Source organism: Mirounga angustirostris, unplaced genomic scaffold, assembly GCF_029215605.1.
Source record: "Mirounga angustirostris isolate CCGP_5_RB_7025 unplaced genomic scaffold, mMirAng1.0.hap1 SCAF_13, whole genome shotgun sequence".
NCBI lineage: Eukaryota > Metazoa > Chordata > Mammalia > Carnivora > Phocidae > Mirounga > Mirounga angustirostris.
In genome coordinates this window covers 84,502,456-84,529,572 of record NW_026991721.1, presented here as the reverse complement: position 1 = coordinate 84,529,572, position 27,117 = coordinate 84,502,456, and the positions used below count along the sequence as shown (strand labels likewise).

Below are 27,117 nucleotides of genomic sequence, written 5' to 3'. Positions count from 1 at the left end.
GTTCTCCATCTTCCAGAGAATATGCCCTTCTAACGACAGGACATTTTACAGGGACTGGGTCTTTTAGGGGACTTTTAGGGGTCTTTGGTTCTGGGTCTTTTAGGGGACACTGTAATGAAGAAACGGCAGGGATGTTGCAAGGGGGGGAGTGGATGAGGCGGGCCTGGGAGAGGGGGATCAGTGGGGAGTCTTAATTCCCAACTCCTGACCCTGACTGCTTTGAGAGAAAGGCTTGGACCCAGGGAGCAGACAGATGTCGGTCGGGGTATAAGTAACTGATGAGTGGGGGCACTGGGGCATAATGGTTGGGCAAAATGCGAACCGAGATACTAAGCGCTGGTTTCTCTAGCCAGCCCACGCCTCCTGCCTCAGCTCAACGCCACTCCCTCCCCGCCAAGTGGCTCTCCGTTCAGGAGGCGGGACCGAGTTCTCCGGGGGCCCCTGGAGGCTCGGGGCTGCAAGCTTTGGGAGGCTGGAAGGGGAGAGAGGGAGGGGCGCTGACTGGGCAGTCCAAAGAGGAGGGGGCCTTTAATAGGCTCGCGCAGCGCCTGGTTAGCAGCGCCGCGAGTGGCAGCCGTTCGAAGAAGCGGCCCGGCACCTCCCTCTAGCTCTCGGCTGCAAATCTCCGTCCTTGCACTTGACAGCGATTGTACTTAAGCTCCCAGGGCGCGCTTTGCTTGGAAAGGCACAGGTAGGAGGCGCGGGCTGCTCGGTGCACGCTCACTGCTCTGGGAGGAGTCTCCCTCCCTTTGCTCTGCTTTCTGGGAGCTACGGACTGCCCCGGAGCGTTGGTGGTTCCCGTGTGCCGGCTGCAAGGAGACGCGCCAGCGGCCGGGAAGCCGGGCCGAGCCCTTCCGAGAGCGCGGCCGTGCGCTGCCCGGCGCCATGCTTCTGCTGGGTATCTTAACCCTGGCTCTCGCCGGGGGACCGGCTGGGGGGTCAGAGCCAGATCAGGAGGTGGTGGTCCCCATCCGACTGGACCCGGACATCAACGGCCGCCACTACTACTGGAGGGGTCCCGAAGACTCCGGGGATCAGGGACTCATTTTTCAGATCACAGCCTTTCAGGAGGACTTTTACCTACACCTGACTCTGGATGCTCAGTTCCTAGCGCCCGCCTTCGCCACTGAACATCTGGGCGTCCGCCTCCCGGAACTCACCGGGAGCTCTCCAGACTTGCGACGTTGCTTCTACTCTGGGGACGTGAACGCCGAGCCAGACTCTTTCGCCGCTATGAGCCTGTGCGGAGGTCTACGCGGAGCTTTTGGTTACAGAGGCGCGGAGTATGTCATTAGTCCGCTCCCCAACGCCAGCGCGCAGGCGGCACAGCGCAACAGCCAGGGCGCACACCTCCTCCAGCGCCGCGGCGCCCCCGGCGGGCCTCCCGGAGATCCCACCTCTCGCTGCGGGGTGGCCTCAGGCTGGAACCCCGCCATTGTGCGGGCGCTGGACCCTTACAAGCCGCGGGGGACCGGCTTGGGAGAGAGTCGCAGTCGGCGGAGGTCCGGGCGCTCCAAGCGCTTCGTGTCTATCCCGCGGTACGTGGAGACACTGGTGGTGGCGGACGAGTCAATGGTCAAGTTCCACGGCGCGGACCTGGAGCATTATCTGCTGACGCTGCTGGCCACGGCGGCACGACTCTACCGCCATCCTAGCATCCTCAACCCCATCAACATCGTCGTGGTCAAGGTGCTGCTTCTCGGAGACCGCGACACAGGGCCCAAGGTCACGGGCAACGCGGCCTTGACGCTGCGCAACTTCTGCGCCTGGCAGAAGAAGCTGAATAAAGTGAGTGACAAACACCCAGAGTACTGGGACACGGCCATCCTCTTCACCAGGCAGGTGAGTTGATCTGTCATCTCTTTGGACCCCAATAGCCCCATTTTCTTAGGGTCACCTCCCTTAGCTCTCCAAATGCCCTTTGTGCCAAACAAGTGACCCCGGGTTAAAATTTCATTGATCTCTTCCGACTCCCACTTTGGATCTTCCAGGGACAGGCCGCTCTTAGGCTCCGAGGAACTTCGGCTCTAGGGCATCTGGATGCACGTGGGCGGTCGGAGGAACGCCCGCTACTTCAGAAGGTGTTGGCCCGGCGTGGCCAATCAGCGCCTCCTCGATCAGGCGCCGAGGGGCCGGAACCCAGGAAGTTGCCGCCCCGGAGCCGCAGTGTGTCTCCGCGGCAGATAGGAGGCGCTCTGAGGATGGTGTTGGAGGGGTCGGGAAAGGTCCGCCCCTATTCAACCCGGGCGTCTAAATCCTTTCAGATATCTCTTCGCAGGCTTCTCTTCTCTTCTTGTAAAACTGGAAGGTGATGCAAGCATCCCAGTTCAGAGCCTGGCTTCGTTTCCTCTGGGCATGTTGAGTTATCCTCTGTCCTGGGCCTGCAAAACCTGGATTGGGATGGAGGGAATCATTTGGGATATTTTGTGGTTGAAATGGAAAGGACAGACTCAAGTACCGGGAGCATTCCGTCCTTTGTTGCTGCTTCTCCCATACCCTCCTGTGCTGGCCCGCCTTTTACCTGAGGGGATTCCGGTCTATTCAGAGCAGGCAATCTAGTTAGACACTGAAACTTCCAATGACCACACTTAACGGTAGCGCTCCAGCTTCTGTCCCTGGCGGTGTGCAAGTGGTGTGAGCTTGGTAAAGAGCGTCTGGAGACCCCAGGTGTGGGATTGGAAAGATCCTGAGTATGGGGCTTAGAAAGATGGTCAGATCACAGAAGCAGCTCTGCCTTTTGCTATGGGTCTATGAACATTTACATTCATAGATACTGGAGTGATTGGGTACTGTGAAGTTTTTGGATTCTTGCAATTTCTCAGATTCGTGGATGGGACTGGGAGGAAGATGGGCATCCAAGTGACCTGGTTCCTCTGATTTTGGGGGCTGCAGCTCGAATCTGTGCCATGCTCTTGTTTTGTTATTATCGCAACCACGTCATTCTGGGGATGGCCCAGAATCCTCGGTTGCCTGTGGGGCTGCCACTCCCCACTCTTTCCAAAGGCCACTCAGAGCTGTCCTGGCACACACGGGGCTGGAGCTAACGTCTTCCACACGAACCCATTTGGCACCGCTTGTTCCCTCCTGGAATTGAACTTCCTCCTTTCCCAGCCTTCTCCTCCCACCACCTGGTTTCTCCAGGGAGGGCTTTGGCCTGAGGCTGTTTCCTTGCACTCATTCTTCCAACTGAGGTCTGTAAAGCTGCCACTGCCCCTATACACACTGCCTGAGTCATGGGGAAACTGCAGCGGAGGTGGCTTCCACCTCTGCACGCAGACCGACTCGGCAGTCAGATGGCTGGGGGAAAAAAAAAGCAAAGGCCAAGAACAGGATATCTTAATGGGCAAAGCAGCTGTTGGCCCATCTGCTACCTGGGATGCCCCCGTGGAGGTCATTCTCGGCTTCTGAAGTAACAGACCTCAGTCTCCGCCGCTTAGTGGCTAGGCTGACTTTTGGAACCAGCCCTAGAAAGAGGACTCCTGCTGGGAATACGGGCCACACCACCAGAAGGATTCACCTTTTGAAGAAGCAGCAATCAAGCAGCGTGACAACTTCTGTCTGTCAGTGGTTGTGTGCGAGACCCAGGGGCTATGCTAACCATGCATAATGGAGACAAGATGCATGAGCACTTGGGTCAGAAGGAGTGATGTTCAAGATGTGACTTTTAGAAGCTGTCTTTCTCTTAGGCGTCTAGAGGGCGAAGCCGGAAAGTGGGGAGGCTGTGTTGGCAGGACCGATATCCAGGTATGTGCTTAGTGCTTTAGAGTGAACATCTCTCTCTCATCTCCTTGCTGGCGCAGACTTTAGGGCCTGCTGCATTCTCAGCGTCTTAGGAACTGCTCATTCCTGAACTCCCCTGGGGAAGGTGCAGTATGGGATGAGAGCAGAGTGCACAGCCGCTCTTTGTAGACCAAGGCAGATTTGGTCTCCGGGAACCAGGAGTCTCCTGCTGTCCTCCAACACAAGAGGAACTTCTGTTGTACTTTGTAAGGATTAGTAGTAATCCTTTAACTCAAACATGAGCTTCCCTGATTATTACAATGTTGGTGTAATCAATGCTTTTTCAAACTAAAATTGGAATATATATATATATATACACACATATACATATTGATTCTATGAAGATAACATTGATCCTTGAACAACATAGGTTGAACTGCATGGGTCCACTTGTATGTGGACTTTTTTTGATACCATACAGTACTCTAAACGTATTTTCTCTTTTGGTTTTCTTAATAACATTTCATTTTCTCTAGTTTACTTTATTGTAAGAACACAGTACATAGTACATACAGCATACAAAATATGTGTTAATCTGGGGCGCCTGGGTGGCTCAGTCATTAGGTGTCTGCCTTCGGCTCAGGTCACGGTCCCAGGGTCCTGGGATCAAGCCCCGCATCGAGCCCCGCATCGAGCCCCGCATCGGGCTCCCTGTTCGGCGGGAGCCTGCTTCTCCCTCTCCCACTCCCCTTGCTTGTGTTCCCTCTCTCGCTATGTCTCTATCTGTCAAATAAATAAATAAAATCTTTAAAAAAAATATGTGTTAATCGACCGTTATCGGTAAGGCTTCCTGTCAACAGTAGAGTATTCGTAGTTTAAGTTTTTGGGGAGTCAGAAGTTGTATGTGGATTTTCGACTGCATGGGGTTCAGTGCCCCTAACCCTCATGTTGTTCAAGGGTCAACTGTATATAGTTTGTTTGGATAAGAAGTTTTCAGAAATGTGCTTATTCTGTTAATCACCTTTTGTCTATAACGGATCTTGAACTGTCAGACATCTTAGGGTCACCTATTCCTTGGTCCCCCCAGAAAATTCTGAAAAATGGCTAGTGACTCTGACTGATAGTACTCTAGTTGTGGTTTTCACAGGGAGGAGGCGGTAAAGGGTTGGGCTTGGTCAGACTGTATTTCCTCCTGTGAGGAAGAGGTGAGCACAGCTCCTGGAGAGTTCCGGGTGCCGGGTACCTGAAGGGAGGACAGTAGGAGCATCAGGACTGGCAGGCACTGGAGCTTCCCCTTCAACCCACTGTCAGAGTTGTTGTGTGTTTAAACAAGGCTGGGCCAGGCTACGGGGAGACTGCTGTCCTCTTGGCAGGCAGAGGGAGGGGCGTGGGGCGTTGAAATCAAAACACTGGGAAGACGTGACCCAGGGAGGAGCCTTTGCTGTGTGCAAAGGAGAAAAAAAAAAGATCATACAACAAGTATCTTGACAACTTGAGGAGTTTACTTAAAGATTCAGAGTAAGTTCATGTTCCTGGAGAAGGAGCACACATCTGATTTTGCAAAGCAATCAGTCTCCAGACTCATAACAGCAGGGTGAAGTCAGCACGGGATTGGAACCAGGATCTGCGGAGAATTAGAGCCAGTCTTTCTGGGTGGACATTCATTTCTATGAGAAGAAACGTTTCTATGGCTTCTTGTTGCCGTGGGCAGCAGGAGCGGGATTTGGTGCTGGGACGTAGTAGGAGTCCCAGCTGAGCCTGAGCTGTCTTCTCTCTCTTTACCTCTGATGCCTCTGCTATCTGGGTAACTTTGTGGTAGACCCGGTTTCATGAATTTGTTCTACATTTTAAAAATACTTATTGAGCATCTGTTATTTCCAGGTACTGCCCTGGGTTGTGGAGGTACAGATATTAAGATGTGGCCCCTGGCTTTCAGGAATTCACCAAATATCAGGGAGCCTGATAAGGAAGTAGCTTGTTACACTAGGGTGTGTTAAGTGCCATGAGGGAGACATGGGCCCTCTGTCCGAAGTCCAGTGGGAGACATTCTCCTTGCTTCGGAGCCAGGGAAGCCTTCGGGGATGGGGTGGGGTGGGGGGACAAGGGACAGGTGGCAAGAAGGCACTGGGATGGGAGCTAGTGGCGATGGGAAAGGAAGCTTGTTTCCTGTGTTGCAGGAGGCTCTCTCCTCCATTCCACCATCTGTTTTGCTATTTGTAACATTTTCTCCTTTGAATTGACTTGGTCTTGTAGGATTTACAGTTTGTGGTTTTTCTGCTGGCTTATTTCTTCATTTATGTTGTTTATTCTGTTGCCCTTAGTACCACCGTGTGCCATTCCCTTGTCCCCTCCTTCCTTCACCATTTTTTTCTGTGCTCTCTTTCTCCTCTTTTGAGATTCTCCAGGGCAGGCTCCCTTTCATCTTTCTCTTCTGTTTCCTTCATTCATGTCCTCACCCTTTCTGCCTCTCAGTCCCAAGCTTGGCACTTACCTTCTTGTTTTGGCCTTGAGTTGTACTACATTGTGTGTGTGTGTGTGGGGAGGGGGGGCGGCGAGCATACATGTATTCTATACTGTGCAGAGTGGAACAGCACTCTGGAACCTCATTTGAAATAGAAGCCAGTTTTTTCTATAATAAACAACTTGCCATATGGCAGTGAAATTTAGTGTTCGATAAAAAAAGGTTAATAAAATGATAATATGTATTTTATACATATCTCCTAATACAATAAAGAGAATCGTAATTTTGTCAGGATCTTTTTTGAAGTCAGGACTTGGAAGATATTAGCAGAGAGGGGCATCTGTAATTTCGGTATTTAAGAGTTTGTAAATTTTTATCACTGAATGGAAACTCAACACTACTTCTAGGAGGGAGGGAGGCGGGAGGAGAAAGAGAGAGGAAGGATTGGAATACGGTTCCTCCCCAACTTGGAAGGTGATTGCTCTTCTCCCTCCTTCTTTTACTTATACCAAATAAGAAAGCCTGTATTAATGGTGGAGGATGGGGGAGGAAGTTTGGAGGAAGGAATGTGTACCAGAATCTCTCTCTCTTTTTTTTTAGTTTTTATTTAAATTCCAGTTAGTTTACATACAGTGTAATATTAGTTTTAAGTGTACAATATATTTTTTGAAGATTTTATTCATTTATTTGTCGGAGAGAGATAGAGAGAGAGAAGGAACACAAGCAGGGAGAGTGGCAGGCAGAGGGAGAAGCAGGCTCCCCGCTGAGCAAGGAGCCCGATGTGGGACTCAATCCCAGGACCCTGGGATCATGACCTGAGCTGAACCGACTGAGCCACCCAGGCATCCCTCAGGTGCACGATTTAGTGATTCAACACTTCCGTACATCACCCGGTGCTCATCACCATAAGTGCACTCCTTAATCCTCCTCCCCTCTGGTAATCATCGGTTTATTCTCTATAGTTAAGAGTCTGTTTCTCAGTTTGCCTCTCTCTCTTTTTCCCCTATGATCATTTGTTTTGTTTCTCAAATTCCACAGATGAGTGAAATCATATGGTATTTGTCTTTCTCTGATTGACCTAACTTGGCATAATGCTCTCTAGCTCCATCCATGTCATTGCAAATGGCAAGATTTCATTCTTTTAATGGTTGACTAATATTCCACCATATGTGTATACCACATCTTTATCCATTCGTCAGTCAATGGACATTTGGACTCTTTCCATAATTTGGCTATCGTAGATAATGCTGCTATAAACATCAGGAGGAATGTGTACCAGAATCTTTTTCTTCTTCTTAAACACTGGTTGAATCACGAAGGCAAATGAGGTCTTTTCCCTCCTTTGGTCCTGCTCTTGTCCTACCTTTGAACTTCTTGGTAGATGTTTGTATCACTCTTGGTGCATACCCCCCGCCCCCCACACCTTGCCTTGATGCCTATCCTTGGTTGTGTGGCCCAGTGGAAAGAACATAGGCTTGGAGCCAGGCAGATCTGAGTTTCAGTCTTGGCACTTGACTTTTAGCAATGGACATTGAACGAATCAGCCATTTGAACTTCACTTTCCTCATCCATTAAAGGCAGTTTCAAGGATAAGTTAGCAAATGTTCCAGAATAGGCACCCAGTTAATGGCAGCTACTGTCATCGTTACCTTCGTGGTCACTCAGCACATGTTTGTTGTTGTTAAATAATTACCTACAGGTCCCTTGCCAGAACTTACATTTGGGATAGCCCTGTTTTAAAGCATTCTGTCACCTTGCACTTGCAAGTATACTTAATATTTGTCTGTTTTTGTGTGGAAACCATGGTCCCAGCATTTGCCATTCCCACTGACATGTAAACTCCTTTAAGCAAGACCTTTTTGTATCTTTGTAGCCCCTCCAGTGGGCCCCTGCATGCAGCTGCCGCTGTTCAGTATGTATTCATGGGAAGAAGGCACTGATGTTAGCAAAAGGACTGTGTGTGGCTTTGGGTGCTTAGGTAGTTCACCTCCCTTACTAGGGATCATTAATCCAGTGTTTGTAGCTGTCAGGCTGCAGGGTTGGGAGAGGGAGTCTTAGGTTCTTCTGGCATTTCTTCTTGGCTCTTTGCCATCAGTTTTTGCCCTGGAGAAAGGAGAGGCCCCAGCGAGGAGCCAGCAGACATGGTGCAGAGCAGGGATGGGGTCAGTGTGTCAATGCAGGTGTGGGGCAAGGAACCAAGAGCTTGCTCAACCAGGAAGGGGGTGCAGGCACTGCGCCTAGAACACTCTTGGCTCTTAATCCTGCCATTTCCCTCTCTACCGACCTCTCCCAGGTCTCTCCCCACTCAGTGGCCAATGTGAGCTTTGGGGGCTCAGGGTAAGGGGTGGACAGTCTCGAGGGAATCTTGAGATTCCCTAGCCCCTTCATTCGTGGGGGGCCTCTGTACCAGGAGCAGTCCCAATGCAAGGGAAGCATTCAGCTCTGAGGCTGCACTTCTGGATTTCAAACTTCACTCTGCCTCTCCCTTCCCGTCTAACCTTGAGCTCACTGACCCTGTGCTAGCATCTTACCTTCTCTGAGCCTCATCGGTAAAATGGGGCCCAATAATGGCATCTCCCTCATAAAGCCTTTGTGAAGATTCAATGAGCTAATACAGGACTCTTAGAACAGTGTCTGGCTCACAGTAGCAACTCAGTAAGTGTCCACTATCAACATTATGTTAGGTGTGTACCCTCTCTTGAACTGATGATTTCTGGAGAAAGCTTGGTCTTCCTGCAAGCTTCAGATTTCTGTTCTTCCTCATTGAGGTAATTCTTGTCTCGGTTATCTCAGTCTCCCACTGTGATACCATTTTGTACACCTTGAGGAATTTATATTCTAACGAAACCGAACCTGCTGATGGACGTCACCAGGGTGCATTCTCTTCTTCACCAGGCATCCTTAGCCACATTGCCCAGACACCCAGGATCGCAATCCCATGCTTGGGGATTTCAAACAGCAGTGGATTTGGGGTTGGACAAGGAAATACAGTGATGCATGACAGAAATTCAGATGGGAAACCAGTAAAGGTGCAGTATTAATACCAGTGCGGGGTGGTTTTCAATAGTAATTTCAATAGTAATTATGGTATCCTGACTAGCATGCTGTGGTTCAGCCTGAAGACCATTGCCGGCCTTGGTATCAAAAGGCATGGGGTCCTGTTCCCATGTTAATAACTGTGTGGCCTTGGGTGAGCAATCTTAGTCCACTGAGCTTTAGTTTCCCCATCTGCAGAATGAGAGGATGGCTCTGGGGTTGTGTGAGTGTGATACTCGGGTGCTATGGTGTGGCCATGAAGCCCTTCCATGAGTAGGAAGTTGGCCACATGAGAACATGTGTCTTCTGCTACGTTAAAAAAATGTTAACGTGCTTGATTTATGTGGGTCCTCCACCCTCCATACTGCTGGAAAATATGAGCATCACAGTACATGGCAGGGGGAAATGAGAGGAGGTGAGAAGGAGGCCTGTGGGGAGTCCTGGTGGGGCATGGTGGGAGTGAGCGTGGGAAATGTGGATTGGGCCACTGCAAGGTGCTTGCCTGCTTGCTTTCTCTCAAACCGTGGCTCCAATCCTGAATTATTTTATGAAGAAGGACAGTTAGAAAACAATAATCTGGGAGGGCTAGGTTCTTGGCCAAGATGATTCTTGGGTCATCTGGAAAAGCAGCCGCAGCTTCAAGGAGAAATGGCAAATTACCAGAAATAGTGAGGTAGGTAGGGGTTGGGTGGGAAGTGCCTACACTCTCCAGGCAGAAGGAACCCGAACAGTTTCTATTCCTGGAGACAAGTGCCTGAGCTGAAGAGGTTAAAGCCATTTGAGTGCATCTGAGTTCATTCCAGAAGGGTGGAGACATTCAGTGCCACAAATGAGGCGCTTCTGAGCCCTGCGCACTCGCCTGTGGGCGTTCAAAGAACTCAGGTCCAGCGATTCTTCGCTGAAGTCCCTGACTGGGGGAAGAGGGACAGGCAGAGCCTCTGACCCCAAACAGCTGCATCTTCCCACAGTGAAGACACTGGTTACTGCAGGCTGGCTGCTCTCAGCTACACCCTGACCCTCAGGAAATCTGCCGGCTCCTTCCTTGTTCCTCTTGTTTGATCCAGGGAAACCGGGATTTCTTGATGGAAAGAACAGGTTGCTCCTGGCCAGGAAGGGCCTGCAGCTGCATGTCTTCACTCCAGAGAGAATCCACCCTCCCAGAGAGGAAGGAGGCTCTTGGCTTTAAGGACCTTCCAGTGGCAGAGGCGGGCTGCTGGGCAGCGGAGGTCCAGTGGCTGAGCTGTCAATCTGGCCTCACCATTTCTGCTGAGCAGGGCAGCGGCTAGGACTCTGAATGTCCACGTGGGTGACCTTCCCTTTTCTGGGATTTAGTGTCATGGGTTAGTAGACAAATCAGGGTTCTTTCCATTCTCAAGTATATCATTCTGTGTGTTCCTTTTATAACCTAGAGGGCCAAAAGGGGCCGAGCACCCTGGGATCGGGGCAGGAGCAGAGGCTTAATCAAGGCACTGGTCCAGTCTGGGTTCTAGTTGAGAATTGGCCCTTCTTCGGAGGAGGAAACTGAGGCCTCGAGGAGAGAAGTGACCTGCCCCAAGTAACACATCTACTTTGTGGTGGGGCCAGGACAAGAATCTAGCCTTCTTGGTTCTTCCTCCCATGCCCTTTCTCTTACACAAAGTCAGCAGTGAGTGTGCATGGTGGCCCTGGGGTAGTGTCGTGTTTGTCCTACAGGCTCTCCTTATGGGCTGTGACCACCAGACAAGAGTTTTCAGAGACTCCTGCCTTAGTGGGGATGTCCCAGGGACAAATGAGCCCAGTTCTCCCACGCCCTGCCCCATGCCCCCATGCAAACCTCCATTCCTTCCCTCTTGGTCCCTTGCCCCCTTTTCCCTCCATTCACAGGCTGTTCTGTGCGACCCAGTCCTGTTCCTCAGCAGTCATATTCCCTAAACTGCTTGTCTGGTGGACTTCCCCTCCCAAACTCTTCTAGGTTTCAGAACTCTAGCGGAAGGAGAGCTTTCAGGAAGGGTGAGCCTTTGGAGAGGGAAGAGTATTTGGAAGATAGGGAATTTGAGGTTCACCCCAAGGGTTCCCCGAAGTGGCAGACATGCCACATGTGAGCCCAGGACAGCAGATCAAGGCTGGGCATGCATCACTCATTGATGACCGGTGTACTCTGGAGTCTGATCGCCCTCTCAGTTCTTTGGCCAGAGAAACTGTTAACTCATTAGGAGGTGTGACTGTCACCTGACCATGGGAAGCCAAGTTTGACTGCTCAGGTGGTAAACTTCTGAGTGCTCTGGATTAAATTTTGCTGATTTTCTGTACTCTGACCACTTTCCTCCTTTGCCCCCTGGCCCCACTAAGTCTGCTGCCCACCTTTCCCCCCATGTCAGCATGTGCCTGCACACGCACGTGCGCATAGCCCTAAAGGGAATGAAAACTGAGAACAGTTCTGGGTGTGTTTATGCGGACACCTTGGCTCCCATGGAGAACACACACAGCTCTTTCTCCGGAGAGTTAACTTAGGAGTTGCTGAGGAATCAGCTTTGACGTGGTGGAAAGAGTGCTGATGATATCCAATCATACAGACCCCAGTGCACGTTTCTGCTGTGCGACTTGGACCTCTCTAAGCTTCAGCTTCCTTGTCTGCGGAAGGTGCTAATAGCTGTCATTCTTCCAGTGGGCTCTTGCGAGGATGAAATATGGTCATGCATGTGAAGTGCACACACGATGTCAGCATTTAATAAATCATCACCATGATTAACTATGAGCATGAGCCTCAGTTTTCACCTTTGACAAATAGGTATAATAATATATCTGCCGCCTAATGCTGCTGGGGATTATGATACCTAGAGTAGTTTCTTGTTAACTCTAAAGAAAGGCAAGGATGTAATGAAGACAGTCCCAGTATCACTGATTTCAACAGTGTCTTCTCTGTTAAGTGATAAGGGCTCTTAAGGTATGTAGGTGCATTGCTGGCCCACGGTGCTCAATAAATTCATTGAGATATCTGCCCCCAGTACCCCATTTTGCCCTTTCACATCCCTGGAAGTGCTTCCCAATAGGGTTGTTGCAGGAAGTCTTGGCGTCCGCTGCAAGTTTTAGTACAAAAGGAGGGACTATCTTAGGCGGTGATCCATTTCTTTTTTCTTCCTAGCAGCCACTGAGCCAGGGGTCCCCTTGAGCTTTTGCAGCCAGTTGAGCTGTGTCTGGATAGCAGCTCGTATCCACCTCAGTCTGCCCCCTCCCAGCCCAAGGAAGCCAAATCTTTGGTTTGGGCGGGTCCTTGGCCCGTGAACCTTTGGCTGAGAATCTGAGCTTAATTCATGGTTGTCCAAAGGCAGTCGCTCAGCAAGGACTGAGATGGCTCAGGGCTGACTCCGGATGAGGAACACACTGACCTTCCGCCCCCACCTGCCTCAGTCAGCCCTGACCAGAACCTCGCCCAGCTGTGGAACTCACCGTTTTCTGGTTTGGAAATCTGTCTCTATATAAAGCAATGGCCTTGTGGTTTAATTTTGAACCTCCTTACAGGATCTCCCTGAGTAGGATTTGGGTAGAATCTTAGAGAGCCACAGGGCTTTCTTCCTGAAGCCTCCTCCCTCAGCCTGGGTTGATTCCATGAATAGCCCTGCAACCCCTTGGGAGAAAGGACCTGGCTAGGAAGGTGCTGGGCTTGGTTGGATGGGGAGCGGGGATGAGCTGCAACATCCCATAGGATGCCTTTTCTTCCCATCAGGTCCCTTCTGTACCTGTCACTAATTTCTGGCTGGCTTCTGCTTCCCCACCCCCCCCCCGGCAGGACCTGTGTGGGGCTACCACCTGTGACACGCTGGGCATGGCTGATGTGGGCACTATGTGCGACCCCAAGAGAAGTTGTTCTGTGATCGAGGATGATGGGCTTCCATCAGCCTTCACCACTGCCCATGAGCTGGGTAAGGCTAGAGGGGGTTCTTGGGTGGAGCGGGGAGGACTCCCTTCTGGGGTCTTTCTGGGTTTGTCCTGGGTGCTTTGGGCAGGGGGTAGACATTTGTCTTTGCTTCCTCATGTCCTAAAGCCTTAGGGATTCCTTCTTAGGGTCAGAGTCTGCCTTAGCAATGGCTTTGTTTTATTTTTTCCTATTGCCCCAGCACAGTTGGCCAGCGATATTGTCTGACTCAGCAGCCAGAATATCTCATCAATTAGGCACTAAGGGGAGAATATTTTAAATACCCTGCTGTCCTCACTGAGCCCACAGCCTGATGGACAGGACCGAGAACGCAAGAACACCATCTTGACATTTGCAAAGCAGTCTATCGCTAGGTCGAAATGACCATCCTGAAAATTGCTGACATAGGCTCTCTAGCTTCCCCAGCTGATCCCCCCTCCTTTTAAAACTGCAGAGCCCACATCCTTCTGCCCTCTGAGTCCTCTTGCCTCACCCCACAGGCCACGTGTTCAACATGCCCCATGACAATGTGAAAGTGTGTGAGGAGGTGTTTGGGAAACTCCGAGCCAACCACATGATGTCTCCAACACTCATCCAGATTGACCGTGCCAACCCCTGGTCAGCCTGCAGCGCTGCCATCATCACCGACTTCCTGGATAGTGGGCATGGTAAGCCAGGAGGACAGAGGAGGGATGTGGATTTGTCCCTGGAGAGAGTGCTCACCACCTCTCTGGACCTGTCTTCTATTGTCTAAGGCATGCGTGACCCCAAAGAGTCGGGCTCTCAAGGGGGTCCATTCCACTGGACCTTGCTTCATTGTCTCCTTACCATTTAGACTCTGGGCCAGCCACATCCCACCTTTCTCAACTCCTCTCTCACGAATGCCCTTGGCTCCCTGCAGGCGACTGTCTCCTGGACCCGCCCAGCAAGCCCATCTCCCTGCCTGAGGACCTGCCAGGGGCCAGCTACACCCTGAGCCAGCAGTGTGAGCTGGCCTTTGGCGTGGGCTCGAAGCCCTGTCCCTACATGCAGTACTGCACCAAGCTGTGGTGCACTGGCAAGGCAAAGGGGCAGATGGTGTGCCAGACCCGCCACTTCCCCTGGGCAGACGGCACCAGCTGCGGCGAAGGCAAGTTCTGCCTCAAGGGGACCTGTGTGCAGAGACATAACCTCAATGAGTACAGGGTGAGTGTGTGGGAGCTGCGCATCGGGGCTGCTGGGAGGCAGGGGGTGGACTCGGAGGCCTCCAGGGGCAACAGGTTTGCAGCGCTGTGCCTCTGTTTCCCTGTCCGTGGTCCTCTCCCCGTCTTGACTCTGAGACTGGAGACAAGACATACGGTAGGTCAGAGAACTTGCTGAAACCTTCCTCAGACATGTGAGAGAAGTCTCTCACGGGGCGCCAGGAGGTCCAGCCCTCAGCTCTGGGCCTCATCCTACCTGGGGAGGAGCTCTGAACCCAAAGCCCAACACTAGCTATTCGACATTCCTCACTTGTTGGCTCCTTCCAGCCTCCCCGTATCAGCTATTTCTGAACGTGTTTTGTTTCCAGGGAGCTCTGGGCCAGAGGTGAGCCAGCCTCAGAGCTGAAAGGAAGCAGATCCCTGGGCAAAGCTGCAGTAATTTGCTGCATCCCGAACCCAGCTTCACTTTTTGTCAAGATTGTTTTTTGAAGCTGAAACATAATAGGGCAAAAGTTATTTTTTTCCTGGTAAAAAGGAATAACAGTTGAATCAGAACAAATCCCAAACCCCACATGTTCTCTGAATATAATAAACTCTTCAGGTCTGGGGTTGGGGTCGCAAAGGGATTGGGACTTTTTCAGACAGGAATAAGACATCCATCCTCTCCCTTGATCCTGGTGAGGATGATCCCTTTCTCACCCCTGCCTCGGCTGCAGAGGGGCTTGACTGGGGGTTTTATGTACATGGACGTATCGGCTGCCCTGAGCTGGGTTTGGTACACAATTATGTAAAATCTTTTTCTGTGTTTTGGAAACCTATATTTAATTAAACCATTAGCCATTTATTGGGCACCAGCCCACTGTATTTAGAGAACTGTGTGAGGTAATGTGGTAGTCAGAAAAAGAAATAAAACCTGGGCTGTCTCTCAGTGGGCTCACTGTCTAGTGGGGAAACTAGAAATGTTACTATGGTCCGAGACGCAGAGACGTGTGTGTTGTGTGTTAAGACTGAAGTGTGAAAACGTGTCATGGGAGAATAAGGGATGGGAGATTAATGATGATTAGAGAGGTCTGAACAAACTTCGGTGAGGAGGTCAGATTTAAAGAGAGTCTTGAGGGATGAGTAGGCTCTCTCATCAGGCAGAGATGGAGCAAAGTTAGGGAGGTGGGGCAAGCTGGAGGGGTGGATGAATGACGGCTGTTTGGGAAAGATCTTTGGGGGCATGGTTCAGGGCTAGTCTGGGGTAGCTTTGACCATCAGGCTGTGGGTTTAAACTAGAAGGTCCTGAGGACAGACCAACCGTGGTCAGCTCCTTCTCTTGGGAAGATGAGTCTAGCGGATAAAGACGTTGCCCAAGAGGATATTGGATATAGGAAATGTGATCTGAGAAGCATATAGAAAGATAGTCCATCAGCAGCAAAATCCGCTATGTCCTCAATCTCTTCTCTGGACAATCCCCTTTACCACCCTGGCCCTTCACAGAGGACGCTGCCCTAATCAGCAGAGGTCAAAGCACAAACTTCATCTTCCTAATCATGCAGCCTCCCTGGCTCCCCGGGATCTCAGTTGCACGATCTCCTTTAATTCTGACCACCAAGGCCCTGTTGTCCAGCCCTCTAAGTTTTGGACTCCAACAATTCTTCAGTCCCACTTGCTCTTCTCATGCCCTCATCAACCTTCTTCTTGAGATTCCATTGTTAAAATCACTTCTTCATGTACACTCATGGCTCCCATGTTCGGGCCTCTCTCAGCTATACTCGCTTGGATAAGGCACTGCCCTGGTGGAATCCAGCTCCCATGTGTTCAACTGTGCTATTGTGGGTGAGTGTGGCTGGAGAAAGACATGGAACCATGCTCAGCGGTTTCAGTTTGAACTCATAACCTGACAATGTAGGTGGGCCCGCCCTCCCAGCGTCCTACATGATCATGTCACACCTTCGCTTCTCTCCTCCATTACCGACTCTTTCTCCTCATTTCCACTTTTGCCCGTGACCTTTCTTCCTATCTCATTAAGAAAAAAAAAGCAATCAAGTAATCAGAAGAGAACTTCCACCATCTCCCACCGCCACATCCGCCGTCTGCCCTTCTTCGGTGCCTGTAATATCTACCTTTCCTCCTTTGCGATGGATGAGCTGTCCATGCTCTCATCAGAGGCCCGGAGCTGTGCTTTGCACTTAGGATACTGTCCCCTCTTTTCAAGGAAAACACTCCTTTAATTCTTGATCTCTCTTCTGCAGTGTCAGATTTCCCCTCTCTTGAGTGGAATCATTCCTATCAGGATACAAACTTGCTGTAATTCCTCCCACCTTAAACGAAACTTCTCCTAATCCTACTTCCTCTCCATAAATTACAGTGTATCTCTCTGACTCCCCTTCCCACAAAGTTCCTGGAAAGAGTGGTATGAAATTGTTCTCTCCAGTTCGCGTCTTGCCATTTTTTCTCTGGAGCCCATTCCAGTCTGGCTTTCAGTCCTACTCTTCCTCTAAAAATAACTCTCACTAAGGTTGCCAAATGGCCTCTACACTGCTGAAGTCAGTGATTGATTATCATTCCTCATATTGCCTGACCTGTTAGCAGCATTTGATACAGCTGATTACCATCTCCCCTGGGAACACAGGCTCCACTGTGTCTTGGTTTCCCTCCTCCCTTACTAGCTGCCCCTTCTGGTCCCCTTCACTGGGTCTTCCTCACACTCTTGTTTTTCCAATGTTAGGCATTCTAGCTTTGTCCTTAGCCCTTGTCACTATCCACACTGACCTCTTAGGTGATCTAGACCAAAGGCTTTAAGTACCGTTTACATTTATATGTTGAAGTCCCCCAGATTTGTATCTCCAGCCCAGACCTCTGTCCTGAACTACAGACTGGCATGCCTCACTGAGTCTTGATGCCTCCATGTGGATAACTGATAAGCATCCTAAACATAACATCTGTAAGACCAAGCTCCTGATCATCTGTCCTGAACCTGCTTTGGCAACTCCATCCTCCTGCTGCTCGTGCCAACCCTTTTTTCTCTCACATCTATCCATCTGATATTTCAGTAATTTCTGTTGACTCTATCTTCAAAATAGAGCCAGAATTGAGCCTTTTTTTTTTTTACTACCTTATCTGTGATCACCCCACGCCAAGCTACCTTGGATTATTGGTCTTGCACCCTAACTGATCTCCTTGTTGCTGGTCTTGCTCCTCACAGATTGTTCCCACCATAGCAGCGAGAGAGATCCTTTAAAAGTAGGTTAGGTCATGCCACACGCTCAGAACCCTTCAGGGGCTCTCCTCCATGCTCAGGATGGTGAACCCTATCTCTGCCTACATTTCCTGCTTCTCTTGCTCTTGTGATGCTGGAATACTCCAGGCCCATCCTTCCTCAGGGTCTTGACATTGCTCCCTCTGCCTAGAGTTCTTTCCCTCATATCTGTGCGAGTCCCTCTCGTACTTCCTTCAGGCCTTTGCACTGCTGTCACCTCTACAGTGAAGCCTCTGTGACCCCCTGTAATATAGAGCAGCCCACCTCACCAAGGCCCTCCCTCCGTCCCTCTCCCACCTGACATTCTGTATGCACTGGCTTATTTTTAGTTTTTTCTGCTGGGATGCAGTCACTTCGAGGGCAGGGATTTGCTGCACATGGCACCAGCCATTAGTAAGAATTCAACAAATATTTGGTGAATGAATGGCACACGGCAGGGCAGGAGTGTTTTCTGGGGGATGAATGTTTTCTGTAGGAACAGGTAGGAAAAAGTGATACCAGGCTAAAAACAATAGTAACAACAACAACAACAACAACAACAACAACTACAACCACACAGCATCATCTCAGAAGCCACAGAGACAATGTTAAGAACTGAAGAAAAACTGGAGACAACGAGGTCTAAGCTTAGACTCTTTCAGTTTATGGATGGTCATCTCTTTGAGAGGGAGCTTCCCTGCTGTGATGGGGACCAAGCCCATATTGCAAGGTACTGCGGAGGGAAGAGGTGCAAGGAGCAAATGTAGACCCTCTTAGGAAATGGAAGGCTGGAATGAGGTGGGACGTTATTGGAGGAAGAAGCAGGGCTATTGGCAAGTGTTTCTTTCATAGGAGGAGAGACATGGTGACACCATGAAGCAAGAACTATACGACAGAAGGGCAGATAGAATAACTATGCTGCATGTGGGCATAAGTTAAAGTATTTAGATGACATGCAGCCAGTTCCTGATTAGCTCCATGCGGGTTAGTCACTTTGGATGACGTATGACAGCATTTTAATCCCAGGCTTGTACAACTGGGCTGCTTCCTCTGTTGCCTGACTGATGTGAGTTCAGGGGATGAAAACTTGCTTTACTGGCATCGTATGAAAAACATAATGAAGAGGATACATTTTCTATCCCTTCTCCACCCTCTTAAAAAATGAAACAACACTGCCTAATTCACCTTGAAGCCAAATAGAGTTTTGGGATTGCTTTGTAGTTTCCTATCCTCATCTCCTCCGAGCACAAACATTAGAACCTCTTATGGTGAAACTTTCTTAAATTCAGCCGCTGATTGAGCCTAAGATCTGGTTCAGTCTGGTTTGGAGAGAAGTCGGAATTATGGAACATTTACAAATAAAAATATTCAGACATCTATGGCAACAAGGTTTCCTGGCAAGGCTGGGGGCTGCCTCTACTGTAGATTTAGAGACTTTTGTAAATACACTAACAATAGGTAAGGAGAAACTGAACTCTTGTTCGGTGGCAAGCACAGTGCTAGGAATTTTCATACACGTCGCATCATTTAAACTTCTGTCTGATCTCACACCTGAGTATTATTGGCCTCATTTTTGCAGACGAAGCACTTGAAGTTTAAAGAGGTTTTACTACTTGCTCAAGGCCACCCATATGGTGAGGGCAGAGGCGATGATAGAACTTGGCCACCGAGCCCAGAGCTCAAAGAGGTCTCTCTTCTGAGCAACCTCACTTATAACTGGGTGTGGCTGGCATTTGCTAATTACCAGGTTGAAGTGTTGTGTGGGCGCTGTGTATGCTGACCATTTGCTTGTCATTTTTCCCTTGGGATACACAGTGGATTTCCTTCTGGTGGGATGGGATCATGGAGGCTGTACCCGTGTAACTCTTCTGCAGGGTCAGGGTGTGGATGTGCATCCCAACCCCTGCAGGTGTAAGACGGACTCTTTCTCATAGGTGGACGGCTCCTGGGCCAAATGGGAGCCCTACGGCGCCTGCTCGCGCACCTGCGGTGGGGGCGTACAGCTGTCCCGGAGGCAGTGCCGCAATCCCACCCCTGCCAACGGGGGCAAGTACTGCGAGGGAGTGAGAGTGAAATACCGATCCTGCAACCTGGAGCCCTGCCCCAGCTCAGGTGAGGAGGGGAGGGCCCCTCCCCCTGCCCCCCCTCTCCCCCCCACTTCTTGGCTGCAAATTACACAGTCAAGATTCTCTCCCCTAGCGCAAAGTCTGGAAGTGCCAAGGAGCAGATTCCTCTTGGGATCACTTCTTTGCCCACTCCCCTTGGGCAGGAGTGTTTTCTTCTTGATGCTTAGGCTGGGATGCTAAGTGGCCCAAGGGTATGACACACCAGATGGCCCTTTAGTTAAGAGCTTACAAGCCCATCTTCATAAGCAGGAATTCTTTATCCAGGGTCCATGAACTTGGGTGGGAAGGAAATTACATCTCTATTTTTACTAGCCTTTTAAAATTTCCTTCAATTAGAAATTTAATATTTTTATTACTACTCTTTCTATCTAAAATTTATTATTTCTTTTAATCAGGCAAACCTGTAATACTACTAGTACCCATGACTCTGTCACCAATAGAAATCGTGGATATTTTCATATGGCATTTCAGTTGTTGGGGTTTCTCAGAATGCTTGAAAATGACAGTGGTTATTAGACTCATCACTGAATCTTGTTATGTAATGGGTTAACAAGGAAGCGCAAGTATCACAAATATGTTTCAATATATATTGATAGTTGTATATCATATAATCGGTATTGTTTGTAACCTATGTGATTTATTTTATCCGCTTGATAACATTCTGCAAATAGTTTCAAAAGACTCCTGGAGGGTTTGATAGCCCCAAACTGTCCGGGATACCTGTTATAGAGGGAATTGAAGTCCAGATTACTGTGGAAGGTGGCACAGTGCCTGGCGGATGCATGATGCTCTGTGACCTGCATCCTTTGGTCCTAGCCTACTTTAGTTCTTTGACATGGAGTGGCGTCAGTGATGAGGATAACTTGGCTGAGGGTAAGAGCTGCTGAGATCCGCAGGTGGCTGAGCATCCTGGGGAGGGCTCTCCCTACACCGCCCGTCCCTTTAGCTTCCTGCCTGTTCTTCCTCCCTCCTCAGCTTCAGGCAAGAGCTTCCGGGAGGAGCAGTGTGAGGCTTTCAATGGCTATAACCATAGCACCAACCGGCTCACCCTTGCCGTGGCGTGGGTGCCCAAGTACTCCGGCGTTTCTCCCCGGGACAAGTGCAAGCTCATCTGCCGAGCCAATGGCACCGGCTACTTCTACGTGTTGGCACCCAAGGTGAGTGAGCGCGGGGCAGGAGACCAAAGCAGAGAGAAAGTCTTTGGGGATCCAGCCGGCTGAGCTGCCCCTCTCTCCTTTTCTGCCCCACGGGGGGCACTGCAGGTGGTGGATGGCACACCCTGCACTCCTGACTCCACCTCGGTCTGTGTCCAAGGCAAGTGCATCAAGGCTGGCTGTGACGGGAACCTCGGTTCCAAGAAGAAATTCGACAAGTGTGGCGTGTGTGGGGGTGACAATAAGAGCTGTAAGAAGGTGACAGGCCTCTTCACCAAGCCCATGTGAGTTCTGGGTCCTGGAGCAGGGGGAGGAGGGCTGAGTGGAGCTGACCCCAGGCGGTGAAAGCTTGGGTCAGACTGGGGTAAATGGGCAGTGCCCTTATACTGTAGAGGCCCCTCGGACTCTTCTGCGAGTGTGATACTCATTCATTCATTTCTTCATCCATCCATCCATCCATCCATCCATCCATCCATCCATCCATCCATCCAGTAGAGATGAATGCTTGCAGAGTCCACCACTGAAGAGGAGAGGCTAGTTAGGGAGATGGCAGAAAGTCATTAGGGTCTATCTAGAGTTCTAGAATAAGACTCACCCATGTTCAAATCTCAGTTCTCCATTTTCTGGATGACCTCGAGCATGTGACACAATCTTTGGTATTCTGGATTTGCTCACTTATACAGTGGGTATGACATGAATATATTTCCTGTCGTGCTGTTGTGAAGAATAAGGGTGTTAATCCAAGTAAAATGCTTAGTGTTGTACTTGGTGCATAATAAATGCTCACTAAATGTTCATGATGATAATCACAAAACAAAACATGCCTGGAAACAAATGTGACAGCCTCCCCATCTCACTGAGGCTGAGGCCCTGTCCTCGGGGATGAGATTGAGGTGAGAATGGCAATAAACAGCAGAGCAGGAGGCTAGGACCGAGGGATTCCCCCTTCCTGGGAGATGTGTGCAGGGTCAGCTGAAGAAGTGTCGCTAGGCCTCTCTGATTCCCACCTCCAGAGCCCGGGGCTCCTGGCTTTCCGAAGTCCAGCATATTCCCTTTTATTTTCAGGGGGTATGTGCTCCTTGGAAAGTCCTGACCCATGCTCTGGAAGAAGCTGGGGAAAGCAGAGCCCCCGAGGTCTCAGTTGAGCAGGGATATGGTGGGCTCTGAAAACTTGGGAGTCCAAGGCCTAGATGGCTGTTCAGGAGTCTTGGCTGCCCCTCTGGACACAGCACTCTCTGCTGGGCCCCTAGCTGGGCGACTTTTCTGGGAACTGGGGGCACTGCAGGTGGATGGCGTTCTCAGGGGTCTGAGAGGGAGGCCAAGTGGAGAATTAAAGGTAAACACTCCCAGACTTGCTTCACTGGCTAAATGGCAGGTGCTCCTTTCATAGATGAGTGGAGCTGGAAGGAGACTTAGAAATCGTCTATTTTGACCCCCTCGTTGTATAGGTGAGGACACCGGAACCAAGAGAGACTGATTTGCTTGAGCCACCAGGGAGTTGGTGTCCAAGGCTTGATCTGGGTGCCCGACTTCAGGGCCAGCGTGTCTTAATGGGGTGTCTGGCCCCAGCCTTGGAGTCAGGGATGGTAGACTTATTGTCTGCCGCTCCTCCTCATCCTTCTCACAGTTAATATATATTAAGTGCTTACTGGGGGTGGCAGGTACATGTCATAGGCTTTATGTGCTTTAATGAGGTATGTGGGATTATGATCTCCATTTTCCAGGTGAGGCAACTGAGAAGCTAAGTGACTTATCCAAGGCCAACAGCTGAGTCAGGAGTAGGGATGGATCTGGCTCCAAAACCTTGGCTTTACTCTGCCTCAGAATTCACCATGTTATAGAGGCACTGGGTGGCACAGTCGCTTGGGCATCAGACTCTTGGTTTCGGCTCAGATCATGATCTCACGATCTCAGGGTCATGAGATCGAGCCCCGCGTTGGGACTCTGAGCTCACTGGGGAGTCTGACTGAGATTCTCTCTCTCCCTCTGCCCCTGCCCCTGCTCTTGCTCTCTGTCTCTCAAATAAATAAATGTTTTTCCTTTTTTAAAAAGAGTTCACCACAATATAAATATACTGAAGAAGAAAGATCGCAGCCAGGGTATGCAGCTCTAGATGATGTGGTGACACACTCTCATACTGCCTTTCAGTTTGCGTGTCCCCCCTGACCTCCCTCGGGGTGGTTGAAGCTGTCTGGTTAGTCTCTGTACCCTCCCTGCCATCTTGGTGACCTGCCACTGGGTTTGTGGAATGTGAATCAGCTGTGACTTCTGTGGGGAACAAGGGCCTTATGTCCAGGCGTCTGTCTAAGGCACAGTCCCCTTTCCCACCCCAGGCACGGCTACAATTTTGTGGTGGCCATCCCCGTGGGCGCCTCGAGCATTGACATCCGCCAGCGTGGCTACAAGGGGCTGATTGGAGATGACAACTACCTGGCCCTGAAGAACAGCCAAGGCAAGTACCTGCTCAACGGGCACTTCGTGGTGTCGGCCGTGGAGCGGGACCTGGTGGTGAAGGGCAGCCTCCTGCGCTACAGCGGCACGGGGACGGCGGTGGAGAGCCTGCAGGCTTCCCGGCCCATCTTGGAGCCGCTGACCGTGGAGGTCCTCTCCGTGGGCAAGATGACGCCACCCCGGGTCCGCTACTCCTTCTATCTGCCCAAAGAGCCTTGGGAAGACAAGGCCTCCCACGCCAAGGAACCCCGGGGCTCCTCTGTGCACCACAACAGCGTCCTCAGCCTCTCCAATCAAGTGGAGCAGCAGGACGACAGGCCCCCTGCACGCTGGGTGGCAGGCAGCTGGGGACCTTGCTCTGTGAGCTGTGGCAGTGGCCTGCAGAAGCGGGCGGTCGACTGTCGCGGGCCCCCCGGGCCACGCGCGGCATCCGCCTGCAGTGCAGCCCATCGGCCGGTGGAGACAAGAGCCTGTGGGGAGCCCTGCCCGACCTGGGAGCTCGGCGCCTGGTCGCCTTGCTCCAAGAGCTGCGGCCGGGGGTTTAAGAGGCGTCCACTCAAGTGTTTGGGCCCCGGAGGGCGGCTGCTGGCCCGGGACCAATGCAACCTGCGCCGGAAGCCCCAGGAGCTGGACTTCTGCATCTTGAGGCCGTGCTGAATAGGACCGTCTTTTTCTCCTCCTCACTCTCCACCCCATTGGTGCTGCCAGGGTTCTGGCCAGCTGGAGCCGTGGGTAGAGGGCAGTGGCCGGGGGTCCAGGCCATGACGTCACCCACTTCGAGGGACGAGGACCACAGGAAGGGGTGAGAGGTGCCCTCCTCCGCCCTGGCCTGGGCGGGGGAAGCCAAGTGACTAACTCACAGTCTACCTCACTCCCGGCTCCTCCAGGGCCCAGTCTCTGGGAGAGGCTGAGAGGTGCGGGCACTGGGCAGAGGCGCTGGGGCCCAGTTTCCGAGGGACCTGGAGGATGGGCACCTCCCAGGCAGAACTTCAGGGACCTTGGCCCCCGTAAGGGAGGCCACAGGCTGCTGGAAGAGCCATGGCCCAGCAGCTTGGCACCCTCAGGTGGCCCCGGGGGCTCTAAGCCGTTGCTGAACAAGGCAGGTTTTTATGGTGCTGTCAGCCCACCTTTTCTTTCTGACTGACAAGGACTGAATAATAAAAAAAAAAGGCTGGTGTGGGCAGAAACCTGGTAGGAGAGTGGGATTAGGTATAACTGGAGCCTGGGCTACCCCATTTGGAAAGAGGTTTATGTGTAGGGGGAGTCGGGAGCTTGCTCATCTTCCTTCTACTCCTGGCCCTCCCTCAAGAGCCCCCTCTTCTTCCTGTGTTGTCCAGGACATCAGGCTGGGGGGGAGGGCTTCCCAAGTACGTGCCCTCTGAGGCTTTGCAAATAGGTACAGGAAGTCGATAGGGAGTTTATTGCCTTCTTCAGGAGGGATTGGACTGTTAAAAAAAGATATAAGGGATGATGGATTCTGTGGTGAAGCAGGGAGTTTGAGGAGTGGCCTAGAGGCTGTCACCGGGGCTGGGCTTGAGCTTTGGGGGAATATCACCCTGGGTTGGGGAGGAGGCCCCAGTTCCAATGGCTTCTTCCTCCAGAGAGGCAGGTATAAATAGGACTGCTGCCTTAGGCTCTGTGTTGCCCCAGAGAACCTTCAGAGTGGCCACGGTCCTGTCCCCACTAAGAGGGATGTGGGAGATGCCCAGGAGGGCTAGGTGCTGAACATCCACATGCCTGTAGGTGGGTCTTCATCTGGACAGCTACATGTGGTCTGGCTTTGGGCACATCACATGGCGTTGCAGTTGGATAACCGGGTTCACTGTTTGCTACCTCAGGCTATGCTCTCTGGGTATCCACACCTGTCCCTCCCCTGGGCCAGTGGTGACCCTGGTGCTTCCAGCAGACCTGGCTGTTGTCCTCTGCAGACTGAGCTGTCCAGACACAAAGATGAGTGTGTGGCACATGGCTTCGAGCTCCCTATGGCCTGGCCACCCACTGGGGCTCCAACTATGAAGGCAGGACCTCTCTCTTCAGGTGCCTTGGGGACAGGTTTCAGGAGACACAAGAATCAATGGCCTGACCCAGAGGCACTTGGCAGCCACCAGTCGGAACATGTGTCTATCCTAGAGACGTGCTGGGGATGTAGAAACCAGGGTGTTTCCTATAGCTCCAAGTGGGCAGATGGTTTGGGGTTAGAGAGCCTTTGGTCAAGCAGGGTATTTCTTGAGGGTGCAGCCACTCCAGCATGAACATGGGAGATTCTGCTTCTGAGTTAGGTAACATGTCCTGGATTTTAGTGAGGTGACATCGGAGCAGTGTCATCCCTGAGAAAGGGGGTTCGGTCCTTTTATTTGGCTTCCCCTAATAGCCAGAATCCACAAACCAGCCACCCAGGCAAGCCTCTGGGATGGTGCTCGAAAATCCCAGCCTAACCCTGGGCTGAGCCCTTGACCAGAGCTCCCACAGCAGGGCAGAGGGCGTGCGGATCTCTGAGGCAGGGCAGGAGAATGAAGTGAGGAGGAATCTTCCTCCTTGTATGGGTGAACACCGTGGGGCTGCAATATCCAAAGGGACCCAGGGCGCCAGGGCAGATGTGGACCCCCGCTAGCCTAGCCGACGATAGCACTGCACCCCGTGCTTGGTGCACCCATCATCGACGAGGAGAGGGTGGCGCAGGGGCTGTGCAGAACGGGCAGGGGAATGGGGAGGGTGGGAAGCAAGCTGCCATCAGTGGGGGTGACTGGTCCCCTAGCAGAGCAGCTTTATAAATCATTTCCAGACGGGACAGCCTATCTTGTTCCTGACACAAGCTGGGCCTCAAATGCTCTTTTCTGTCATGATGTTTTTCTTTTTCCTTTTTTTCCTTTTTAAAAGAAGTATGACCAAGACAACTTGGGAGGTTTGTCTTATCTTTGACCATTTTGCTAATCTAACCATGTTCTCCAAGCCTGAGCAGAGACGAGCCTCGAGGTACAGGTTTCTGGTGATGGAATAAAAAGTTCTCATGTCCGTAGAAGACGAGGAAGATTCTGGGGGCTCCAGAAGCTTCTTCCATGGGGTGTGGACCAGTAAGGATCTGGGCTCAGGAGCCCCCTGTCTCCTCTGCCCTTTGTGTGCACTGATTGGAGGAGTCCAACCTCGTGAGCCTCACCGTGCTGGAGTAGGGGGCTGGGGCGAGCTGAGGGGCTTGGTTGTTCCCAGCCTGGGAGTTGGCTCCCTAAGACACTAGACACTGTCACTTACAGAGCCCCCTTTTGTGTTTGGTTCTTTTGCATTCCACGTGCTGCAGAAGGACGGAAGGACTGGGTACTGGCTGGGCTGTGTATACCGTGTATACATGGGAGCTGGCTGCTGCAGGGACAACAGCCTGCTCCTAATAAAGTTGTAAGTATTTAACATCCGTGTCCTGCTTCTGTGACGTCATCTCATTCCCACCTCCATCCCCCAGGTCTGCTGAACAGGCCCGACATGCCAGCCATGCACTGGGGTCTCCAGTGCTGCGGTGACGAGGACAGGCACAGGCTCTGTCCCACGCAACCCCCAGGCAGGCTGGGGGAGGCAGAGCAAACACCCGGGGAGCAAAGATCCGGAATAGTGACAGATCCGGGAAGTGCGAGGATATGGGTGTGTGTGGGGGGTGTGGAGGGGCCAGGAGAGCCTGGCAGAGGATGGGACACAGCCCTGTTGAGAAGGGGGTGGGGGCCTCTCAGCAGAGGGACAGCATGCTGGGGCTTGGTGACCAGAGGAGCGGGTGTGCAGGAGGATCTGAGAGAAGGCCTCTGGGGCTGGACCATGGTGAGGGGGGCAAGGCACAAGGAGAAGCTGGAGGGTGTCTTAAGTGGGGTCTCCCAGGCACCTGCCTTAGGGGGA

At 51.5% G+C, this 27,117-nt stretch overlaps 1 protein-coding gene across 2 annotated transcripts; it reads left to right on the top strand.

Moving 5' to 3' along the window:
* The first annotated feature begins 267 nt into the window (after positions 1–267).
* ADAMTS15 (ADAM metallopeptidase with thrombospondin type 1 motif 15) lies at positions 268–26,685 on the top strand. 2 transcript variants are annotated; one of them, XM_064577219.1, is made up of 8 exons: positions 268–1,842; positions 12,921–13,116; positions 13,610–13,777; positions 14,011–14,294; positions 19,448–19,625; positions 20,615–20,796; positions 20,902–21,077; positions 23,127–26,685. In XM_064577219.1, exons 1-8 carry the CDS (start codon positions 886–888, stop codon positions 23,899–23,901), a joined length of 2,916 nt encoding a protein of 971 aa, XP_064433289.1. In that variant the 5' UTR covers positions 268–885; the 3' UTR covers positions 23,902–26,685. The 2 variants fall into 2 exon arrangements, with proteins under 2 accessions (XP_064433289.1, XP_045750641.2); XM_045894685.3 differs by having other exon boundaries at positions 271–1,842; positions 12,984–13,116; positions 23,127–26,683.
* Positions 26,686–27,117: the final 432 nt, after the last annotated feature.

What these genes read in the sequence shown, in the direction of transcription:
- ADAMTS15 (XM_064577219.1), top strand. Translation starts at nt 886, where the DNA reads ATGCTTCTGCTGGGTATCTTAACCCTGGCTCTCGCCGGGGGACCGGCT. An exon ending in CCATCCTCTTCACCAGGCAG is followed by an intron (nt 1,843 to 12,920) that starts GTGAGTTGATCT and finishes TCTTCCCATCAG; the next exon opens with GTCCCTTCTGTACCTGTCAC. An exon ending in CTTCCTGGATAGTGGGCATG is followed by an intron (nt 13,778 to 14,010) that starts GTAAGCCAGGAG and finishes GGCTCCCTGCAG; the next exon opens with GCGACTGTCTCCTGGACCCG.